Below are 11,600 nucleotides of genomic sequence, written 5' to 3'. Positions count from 1 at the left end.
TAAATCTTACTTTGATAGTGTGAGTATTGAGATCTTGTGCAGTCTGCTTATTAGAAAGATATAAAAAATTAATCTATATGAAGAGTTTTTTGTGCTTGAAGAACATCCATTTGTTAACTGTGCTATGTATTGTGCTTGATGTTCCTTCCTTCAAGGAACTCAAATCTGTTCTGGTTGTGACAATACAAGCTATAGTTATAGCCGTGACAAAATTTCAAATGTGCCCAAAAGAACAATTATTTCAGTTGTGATTTAGATGTATATTAACATAAAACAGAAATCTACCAAGGATTTTAAATGCTGTGCTTTAGCTTCTATTTTCTGCTATAGTTATTTGTCTACTGAGAAATTAGTTTGGGCATAGATTTTATATTTATCTATATATGACCTGCAACACTGCTACACCAGTCCACTATATCCTATCGTTCCAGATTAAAAAATAGCATTTCCTTCAATGTTAGGCATTTCTTGTGGCTGGTTAGCAATGTTATTATTCAGTACAGTATGATATGAATAGATATGTGTCAGCAGGTCATTGTGAAATGTATGTTGAAATCATTGGACAGACATTTCTGTAGTATAGGGGCGATTCACAGAAAAGCATTCTTTTGCTTCACTTGCTGGAGTTTCAGGAGTGCTCTGCAGCACAGCTGTAATTTTTACCTGGAAGACCAACATCTTATGCACCTCTCTGGTATACGTGGTTTACAGGATTTTGTAGTACGTTTTTTGCCTCTGCTCGAAGCTTAGACTCTAAGTACTTCATGTAAGTGGAAATAGTTCAGGGAGGCGCCTGTAGTAGGGAGACATAGTCTGTAACTACTCATTTTTGCCAAGATATTCCCGGTGCCGGTCTCCTTGCTGAGCACGGCATAAGCAACGGTTGACATTCATTTGGCAGAATCCTGAGTAGGAGTGGAGGAAGAGAAGAGAATCTGTCTAAGGGAAGGGACTTGAAGTGGGGCCTGAGGCACAGTGATAACAAAAGAATCACACAGAAGGCTACTGCCATTCTTAGGGCCCGAATGCAGATGTCTCCTCCCCTCCCACCCTTACAAGATTGGACCCGGATGCCCATCTCCTCGTTGTGGGCCTGGTCTCAGCAGCTTGCCACAGGCAAACTCTCACTTGCCACTGGGACAAATGTTGTAAATGAGCAAGTTTGTCTGGAAGTCAGGAGGCTGGTGTACAGAGGAACCACACCAAGACATGATGGCTGAGGAGGTGATTTTTTCTTCATAGCTTCAAGAGATTGGTGTGTGTGTGTAATAGAAATGTCAGCTCCTAGTAGGACCCATCAGTGAGTTCAGCACACGAAGCAGAATAAAAGTAGATTAGGTTGCTGTTGTCATTCTCTGCTGTCATGTCACGTCTAGCCTTCACTGAGCTAGGATCTCTGCAGCCAGCCTTGGACAACCAAGGTGTTGTTTACTTCATACGGTAAGCCTTGTGCTTGAAGATGAGGATTAGATAGTAAGAGAAGATTTAGAAATCTTCAAGATTCTAGAAAAAAACAAAAAAACAAAACAAACAAACAAACAAAAAAAAAACGAAAAAAAAAAAAACCAAAACACAGCTCTGAGGCAAAGAAGCAAAGAAACACTTATAACTCTTGATGAAAATAGACTAAAGCAAAAATGGACACTGTGGACTCTGTGTAAATAAATTGCATCTTCCAAATCCAGGGAATGTCCTTAAAGGACGACAAGACAGAGTGTATTTTGTTATTGTGAAATTATTTGAAATATTTATACATTGTCTTAAAGAGTTAATTTTTCCTTTCCTTGGAGAGAAAACAGCAGAGAAATCTTACTGATAATAGCGAAGAAGGTTGGTATGTGGGAGGTTACCACGCAGTTCCTCTTTGGAGAATGGAACAAAAATCAGCTACAAACAATTGATGTTCAAAAGACTGAAAACACTAGGATGCATTCACAGGCAGAAGGAAAAGAATAAAATACAATGAAATACATGTTGGCTGCACTCTGTGCAATAAAATCCATATAAAGAAAAAAAAAATAAGTTACCAGTTTCCTCTTTATGTGGTATACTGATTACATTGAGCACAATTTCTCTGCCTATGTTTCTTTCCTAATTGTGTATTGTATTATATCCCAAGACTGAATATTCTTCTATTTGTGTATTAAGTGTACTTAGCAGTTCTTTTATCATCATTTTGGTTTGCTTTTCTAATTAAGTCCATGTCCTTTAAAAATAAAACACCAGAAAACTTCAGTGTTGAAGGGACTGTGGGAGGTCTGTCATGCAATCCGCTACTGAAAGCAAGGCTAGATTCAGAGCTAGAGCAGTACTTTTTCTTTTAGTTGGTGGGCAGAAGGAGCAAACCTATACAGACCCTTGAACCTCCCCAGCCATGGGTGGTACATCTTCACCACAGATGTTGCTCCTGTGCATGGAGACTTCTGAATTCCCCGAAGAGGCTTGGTCCTGCGGTGTCCAAACTGAGGCAAGAAAGGAGTCAGACTGCCATTTCATTCCCTGAAATGTTAAGGTTTTCAACACTTTGAAATACTCTTATTTTTTTCTCTAAATCTTAAAGATATTTTTTTTTGTTGTTGTTTGTTTGTTTGTTTAAATTTAACAGTTTCTCCCTAGATCAGGAGTTAGCTGCTGGTTGTGAATACCTCAAATACCTGAGAGCTTTCCTCAGTAAGGAAGGGACCCACCGCTGCCTGAATGGCAAGGAGGAAGGGAGGTTGGAAGGGCCTCTCCCCAGTGTGTCATGAGCAGGGAAATGCAGCACGTCGATTGAGCCGGAGTTGTGCTGGTAAGGCCAGTTCATGCGGCTAGGCCTTAGTTCAAGAGATGAGTATGGCTGTTCAGCGCAGTAAGAGTCCAATGAAACTGGAACGCTCTGTTTGCCAAATGTAAGAGTGTAATTTAGACTATGTCTGTTGTAGATGCAGCCAAAATATAAACAAACATTGGACTGGGATTTTGGAAACCCCAGCTCTGCTGATGATCTGCTGGCTGCCCTTGGGCAAGATAGTTTATGCCATCCTTAGTTTTATCTGAGGGAACTGAAAAACCTGATGTATTTTGCAAGAATGCTTTACATTTCTAAAGCCCCGTGCAAAGACTAGGTGGCATTGTTGTCACAAAAGTAATTGTGACATTGCTAAAAGGTAGTAAAAGCTGATATTTTCAAAGAACTGTTGTGGCTCTTTTTCATGAATGTTACATCTGATAAAGTGATGGAGATTGTGTTACCCATCGATAACCACTGCTGCCGTTCTCCATCTGGGCCCTTTGCACATCTGACCCAAGTGGTTACAAGTTGGTACAAGCTCCAATTCATAGTCAGCTATGTGGTTTATGGCTTTGGCTCTTGGGATTGCCAGTTTACCTATGTCATTCATGGGAGATGGTTGTCCTGACAGCTCATTGTCAGAGTTCTGTCAGCATTATAAATGTTAGGTTAGTTTAAGAATAATCCCCTAAACACTGCTGGAGAGCAAATACATGTAAGTCATGCAAGTGAAAGCCTTATGCAGTATTGGTTGTTCTGTGCATGACGTGTCACAGGGCTGTTTACTAGCAGTGTAACCCACAGGGTTATGACAAGACTTGGGTAGTTAAAAATAAGTATTTAAAGTACTTTAAATCTTTTCAGCATTCAGTACTATGAAAGGTATTAAAGGAATAGTTGGGGAAGGCTGGAGGTTATAATTGTTTGAAAGCCAACTTCATTCTACAGTGTACGTAAGTAAATTCTAACAATTTAGATTATCTTAAGTGCTTTGAAAAGGATGAAAACTATTGTTATTTAAAGGCATTAAAAGCCGCAGTTAAGTGATTTGCTTTGAAGTATTTCATTTTAAGCTGTGAAATGGAGTATTAAGCCCATCATTCTTCTGATAGATTCTTTTAGTTCGTAGTGGTAGTTCATCATGGTTTTGGTCCCCAGTGCTTGTAGTAAAGCATTGCCCCCTTAACAGCTAATTTTTGCTGCATAATGGGATGTAGAAGTAAGGATCAATGGAAACAAGTGTGTGGGGAGAAGAGTGGAATTGTTCACATAAAAGTTAAAAACTGGCAGTGGTGATCATTCTGTTTGCACATATGCACTTATTAGAAACTTTTTATGAAAAAATGCAGCCAACCAGGTCTGTTCAGACTGTGATTTGCAACAATTTAATTACATGTGTAAGGAATATCAAGATACTTTTTCAGCCTTCCTATTTGGTGAATAATTTCAGTGAAATCAGGAAGTATTTGACAGATTCCCTGGCCAAGCGACATTACAATATCATTTAAATTAAGCAGAAAATAAATTATTGCAAGGATATATTACAAATGCTGCTTTTTTAACTTAGTTTTCTAGTTCTGAAATATACCAAGCAGTTTGTCACCAGGGAGTTTTTATTTTAAATATTAAACCAAGTTCATGATTCATCATATTTCAGAGAGTGTCTCATATATTTTAATTTTGATTATGAATAGGAAAGCAAATTGAAGCAGTTAGCATGGATGCCTTATTTAAAGAACTCTAGTCTTTCCTACTTTAGCTGTTGGAGTAAAACTAGGAATAATAATTAATGAGTGGATACTCTTGGGTCATTACTTACATAGTCATCTTTGCTCTTTTGCAAGTGTAAATTTTTAAATTGAGCAGCTTTAGATTAACTTGTTATGATGTGTTCTTGTAAATAAATATTGATTAGTCTATGTTTGTACACTTCGTATCCTAGGACACTTGGGTGGATTTTGTTTAGTTTTATTTTTTATTTTTTTAACAATGCTACAGATTTGGACAGCAATAAATGTAGTATGACTAAAAAGCAAATAATTTTTTTCTGTATGAAATTTTTTTTACAGGTTCTACTTTTTCAACAAGTTGTAAAATTTATTTCAATCTCAGATAATTTTGAAGCTCTTTCAAGTAATAGTCACAGGAATATCAGCCTTATCTTCAGTAAATCGCTCAAGTAGTGTTTCTTGATGTTATACGGTTACTTTATTTCAATCTATAAAGCATATTCACTGGTTAGTGTCAGTCTTAGACTTTGAGTATTTAAGGACTGATCCTTTTCCCCTGGTAACAAGGAAAAATGCCCACCCAAAAGGAAATGAACTTGGACAGTCAATGGATTACTCTGCCATTTTTTAATGTATTTGATTATGATGAAAATTATGAATGTTTGCAATTGATCGTATAAGTATTAAACTGTTTCTTCATCAATAGTGCTGCTTTATATTTCAGCTGCATGCTAAACTTCATATAGTAGGGATATTAAAGATGTATCAGCAAAGAGTTTAAAGTGAAGATTTCCAGTCTTAAGCTTGGAACACCTTATTTCTCCTGCTATTTTGCTACATGTCCTTGAAGAAAATTCATTGATTCTGTCTGGTTCTCTGTAGGTCAACAAACCTCTAAAACTGTATTTATTTTTGAAAATGGGGTTTGTTTTGTTGGATAATGTACCTTCAGTGCTTTGGGCAGGTAAATGTAACAAAATAAATATGGATGACTGTTACTGTATTTCCTTTGTCTTTTTTATTTCCAAATACCAGACAGTCAGCTGTTTGCAAAAAAGGCTGCTATGTAGAAGGTTTTAAGAAATTAAATGATAGTACTGTAATAATTTTTTTGATACGCATATCCGGTATGATCACCTTACGTTCAAAACTGAATATATAAGCAGAATTCATTATCTACAAGCTATATCAGTCTTTCACAAATCTGTAGCAACATTTTCCAGTTTGAAAAGCATGCACAATTGCCACAGAAATAACTGATCAAATGTGTTAACAAGGTAAAATTCTAATTTCAGTGCTGAAACAATAGCTTTAGTTAATTAGCTGTTGAATAGTTTAATAGTACCTTCTATACAGGCAGGTGCTGTTTGCAACATCCGATTAGGTGAGGAGCCATTTCTGCTCAGAAAGAGCAGTCAGGCACTGGGACGGGTTGCCCAGGGAGGTGGTGGGGTCACCGTCCCTGGGGGTGTTCAAAGAAAGGTTGGACATGGTGCTTAGGGACATGGTTTAGTGGGTGACATCAGTGGTAGGGGTATGGCTGGAGCAGATATCTTGGAGGGCTTTTCCAACCCTAACAATTCTATGATTCTAAGTGGTCCTGGAAAGGTCCATTGGATGAGGGATTGGTTAGGCCTAAATTTATTTGCACAGTAGCCCAAAGGAATATCTAAACACTACTCAAGAAGCATGAATCATTTCATAGTCATAGAATATCCTGAATTGGAAGGGATCCACAAGGATCGAGTCCAACTTCTGGGTCCCCAAAGGACCACCCCAAAATAAGACTATGTATCTGAGAGCATTGTCCAAACGCTTCTTGAACTTCGTCAGGCTCAGTGCTATGTCCGCTGCCCTGGGGAGCTTGTCCCAGTGCCCGACCATCCTCTGGGTGGTACTGCATTTGTACCAGCAGTATGACCAGGCAAAGTCTTTGCACTGCAAACATGAAAACAGCTAATTTCACAAAATTCGTGTAACTATCTACTGTGTCTTTGAGCTCGTTGAAAGTTACTTTGGTAAATTAAAACAAAAAACAACCTTTCATGGAGGTAGGCATTTGTCATCTCTATATGCAACCTTCTTACTCTTCACTGCAAATTTATTAATTACGGTTATCAGCATAACTGTCAGAAAAGTAGACAGATGTTTTTTTAAGTGTGCTTTTGGCAATCGTGTAATACTTTATTTAAAAATATGTGCGCTCTCAAGTGTAGTACAAACATTCCCATGCTAACTCTGTTTTATTGCTACTTATTATTTGTAATTAAATATACAGCACTGCTCAACTTCTTTTCTTTCTTGTTTTATCTTACAAGAACCCATCTATCAAGGCCATGCAATAGGTGAAGCTAAAATAGTTGCCTTGCAAAAAAAATAAAAAAAGTGTTGTGTTCATTTATATTCCTCACTATTGCCTGAAATCTCGTGGTAAGGGCTCTGCAGCCACACTTCCTGAAAGCAGTCACATAGGAGGGAGAAGCGGGAGCAAGACAAGGAAAATAAGACCCCTATGAAAAGGATTTGACTGTGTGCTTATATATGATGTTGCAGGGTTCTGATGTATAGCAGGATAAGGGTTGTGTTCTCAATTGCATTCCTGTTTACTCATTCCTCCTCTTTAAAATAAACCTTAACAAATGTATTTGTGCAAACGTATACATAATTAGCTGTTATGCATAATAAAGCTGTTAGTATGTACAAAACAAGTGAGTTCATTCCCCTTATTTTTTTCATTTTTATAAATACTAAAAAATAGCTATAATTCAGATATAACTTGTAACTTTAACAAGTTACAAGAAAATCACTTAACCTAAGGGGATCTCAGGTTTGTATGGGGTACTGACTTATATGATTGCTTATAAGTTATCATTCTATACTACATTGCTATTACACTGATATTTGAATATATAAATTAATTATTTTTTTCTCTCTCTCTCTCCAACTAGGAATTGCTGATATTTTTACAGAATTTGCCCACAGTACACTGGGGAAATGAAGAAATCAGTGTACTCCTAGCAGAAGCCTACAGACTCAAATTTGCATTTGCAGATGCTCCCAATCATTACAAGAAATGAATATAAAGAGCCAGAAATTATTAAGACCAATGTGTTCTGCAGTATTATGGCATCTGTTGTTTTGGTTGTGATTTCAGCTCATTGCTCTTTTGTTTGAATGAAGATGACCATTAAAATTCTGTTAGAACTTGCAAAATGAGAAGAGAATACCAAAGAAATGGACAAAGAAGGATATTGAGTAATGAATGAACTTAAAAGTGAACTTTTTCGCTCAGCATGAAAAATGAATTCAAACATCTATCACATAATTGTCTTTTTTCCCTTTCCGCAATTATGATTTGAGTAATTGTTGTATGTACCTGAGTTTTAAAACTTCCTTAAGGAATGATTTTGTGACTACTTCATTGACATGACTATCAGCCAGTTTGAATTACTTGCTTTAGATAAAAAAAAAACAACTCTTCACTGTCATAGAGACCATCTGAGATAGCAAGACCTGTGTTTTGAGGTCTGGTTATAACTCAGAAGATGCTGATGTTCTCACACCATATTTTATTTTTTCCATGGAATGAGGTTAGAATACAATAATATAAGAAAGTAAGTTTGCAGTGGAAATTGGTGGTATTTTCTAAACACGATTCATTATTGTAGGGTGTTGTAGATGATTTTTAGCCCACAAAGAACTGACTTAACACCTAAGACTCATCTGTAGCACTAAAATAAATCCCACTTTATATTATTTTGGAGTGTTTTTAAAATATTGAATGAAATGGAAGATGTGGTCTTGTTAAAATAAAGCCTTTCTTTCAAGCCTTTCAATTTTTCATCCTGAAAGTTCACTTTTAAGAAGCACATTAAGAAGCTTGGTTTACAAAGCAAGATATATTTTGTTTCTCAGTTGTTGCCTTATTCTCCATTTCTAGCATGTTAGAAAAGGAAAATTAATATATCTGTCCAAAGCTTATTTGTTAAATAGTTTAAGACCTTTTTTCTTACTATTCAGAGGAAGGGAGAAGATAGTTCCCAATAACAGTAACTATACACTCAGATACTTCTGCATCATTAGCAGAATAAAAGTCCTCTCTGACTTTATAGAATGAAATCAATTCTTATAAGTATGGGATTCTGAATAATTTCTTAAAACTTACATAATTTAAGTGCACTATTTATTTTCAATATTTTTTTTCAGATAATAATTCTGATGTTGCTCTATTAGATGTAAATAAACCTATGTTAATTTGTGCCTGCCCCACACATACGGTTATTAAGGGTGAGAGGTACAATAAGCAATATACTGGAAACTCGGAATAGTAATTCACCAGTTCGGTTCTAGAGTCGCATGATGTCACACAAAAAGTGTAGTGCACTTTTAATTTTGGAAAGTAAAAGATTTTCAAGAGGTTTTCTCTTATGACTTGTTATTGCAAGATTGTTTTAAAGTTCTTAAAAATATGTAAATATACGTTTTGAGGAAAGCTTTCTAGACATATTAGTTCATGACACCAACTTTATAATACGTAATTAGGTGTTTCAGGGTAAATAGAAGAAAATACATTTTTACCAACGTCATTATGAGATCTGTATTTTATAATTATATGAAATAAGTGGTGGAAGAGAGAGAAACAAATTAATTCAGAAGCAGGAGGGTTTTCTGACTAGGATGCATTTCTGTTCCACTGACATCAACTGGGGTTCTCAGTTTTGATGTCTTCACGTTCAAGCCTCCTAGGTTGCTGCATTTGTGCCTAGAGTGTATAGTGGTTCTGTGTTTCATAAATATCTGTATATTATTTTCTATAAGTTCATGTTCTAATGTATCATGATCTCTCTTTATGTTTACAAAGAATGTCATATTGTGCCTAACAGAATATCTACCAATAACAGAATAAAAGAAACCTGAACTTTATGAACATTTGCTTTAGACTTAGTATTTACAGTAATTTGTTAATAGAAGTGCATATTATTGTAACTTGAGAGAAGACACACAGCATTAAATGTACAATGTTGTAATGGATTTCTATAATAATAATTATTTTTTAATTAAGATGTTATTTAGGTAGTTACATGTAACATGGAAAGCTGACCCAAAGTTGTCTGCTGTGTCAGATGCTTCTGCATAACATTTTTGGGACTGGATATATAGAATTTCCTTAATCGGGTCCACATAAGTTGTCTGCCATGTCTTCCAAATTCAACAGGTACCTCTTACTTCCCTTGGAAGAAAGTATTACCATCAGAGGTCACATTTACTCTTGTGTCTGTGTCAGAAGTTGAATATTGTACTTGAGCACATTGCTTTTTAAGGATAGTGGGAAGTTTCCTAATATAGTAACAATGATTATTTATATAGAGACAGAATTTTCTGGAAAACGAGGTATAGATATATAAATGTTATTTATATATCATTATATATATAATATATATATATATATTATATATATATGATATATAAATGTTATTTATATATCATATATGTTATATAATATAACATATAATATGTTATATGTTATATTATATATTATATTATATATATATTATATATTATATATATATTATATATTATAACATATATATATTATATATGTTATATGTTATATAACATATAATATGTTATTTATATATCATTATATATATAATATATATATATATATTATATATATATGATATATAAATGTTATTTATATATCTATACAGACAGGAATAGTTTTCAGTAAAAAGAAGGCAAACATTTATGTAAAATTTCAAATTTTTTATTACATTACATGAATACTTTACATAAATATACATAAAATATTTCATTTTATTAAAACCAAGCCAAAACAAAAGCAAACAACAACCTTACATTTAACGATTGTACATCTCAGGTAAAATGTCATTCCAAACATAATATTACATAGAAAAGGAAATAACTTCCTGATTATTACATCCCATGAACTTATTCTTTTCAAAATTCAAAAGATTCCAAATATTATTAAATTCCTTTGTAATATGTATTTTCTTATGAAGGAGGCATCTTGACACATCATTAGTGAAACCAGGCAGTAATTTCCTAAAATTGATGTGAAATATTAAAACTGTAGTGTCTAAAATGTGTGCTAAAGAATTTCTGTAATAAGAATTTAAGCAGGAATGTACAATATAAACAGATTTATGACTACAGTATTTGAAATATGTAAATAGTAAACAAATTACTCCAATATGTAAATACAATACATGCGATAGGATAGAAATGTTAGTTTGAAATCTTATGTAACTAATACGGTATAAGAAATTTGTTGCTTTTTTTTTTTTTTTTGGCTCAGTTCCATGTGGAAAGGCCCATTAATTTGTTTTTAACTTCAGGACTATAGAATAAAACTGTCTGAAGTTCCATTATATGCTTCTGACAATTATTAACACTGAGGCACTGGTTAAAACTGTAAAACTGATGAAAGATGAGGAAATAAATGCATATTTATGAAGTGCTATATAGAGTGGAAAGCTTTTTTTATTGTTTTCATCAAGTACATTGCATAATACATCAAAGTGTGTTTTTGGTGTGTTCACTTTTTTTTTTTTTTTTTTTTTTTTTTATGGTCCCATAACCCTATATCACAAGAGCAAGTGCAGTTAAAAAAGCTCTGTTCCTAGGTATGTTTCTGCAACTATCTCCCCTTGTGTCTTATAGATTTTGGAAGTTAATGAGGCAGACAACTTCCAGAGGTCTGTCTCTGCATATACTGTATAACACAAGGTACTGAGCATTTTCTGCAAAAAGTGAATGAAGATAAATTTGATGGAGCAGTGAAATTAAATTGGGGGAAGCAAAGAAAGGATGTAGAGAATTCTTTATGTCTCTGGTTGTTGACAAGGAAAGAGAGGAAGCTTCAGTTCAGTGCTGAGAAACAGTAAGAGGTAGCAAAACGAGCAATAAAATTTGGAAACTTAATGATGATCTGAGTAGATTAACAAGGAAAGATGCCCTGTTCATATGGGGAGCTCATATCCCTTACATCAAGGAAGGTAGTGTGAAACTTCCAATAATCAGCACGCATCAGGTGAGAAAATATGCAGGGCTGGTTATATGGAAGGCAAAGTTAATAA

General features: G+C 34.6%; 1 protein-coding gene across 1 annotated transcript in view; it reads left to right on the top strand.

The window, feature by feature from the left end:
- Window positions 1-9,901, top strand: part of TBC1D22A (TBC1 domain family member 22A) — a 167,017-nt gene extending 157,116 nt beyond the window's left edge. Inside the window, 1 exon segment of the mRNA XM_084306248.1 lies at window positions 7,449-9,901. Coding sequence (XP_084162374.1) covers window positions 7,449-7,577 — 129 coding nt within the window. The 3' untranslated portion in view covers window positions 7,578-9,901.
- The last annotated feature ends 1,699 nt before the right edge of the window (window positions 9,902-11,600 follow it).

The sequence above is a fragment of the Netta rufina genome (genome assembly GCF_964035555.1).
Source record: "Netta rufina genome assembly, chromosome: 1".
Taxonomy (NCBI): Eukaryota; Metazoa; Chordata; class Aves; order Anseriformes; family Anatidae; genus Netta; species Netta rufina.
Note: the sequence above shows the minus strand (reverse complement) of the source record. Positions and strands in the feature narration are given on the sequence as shown.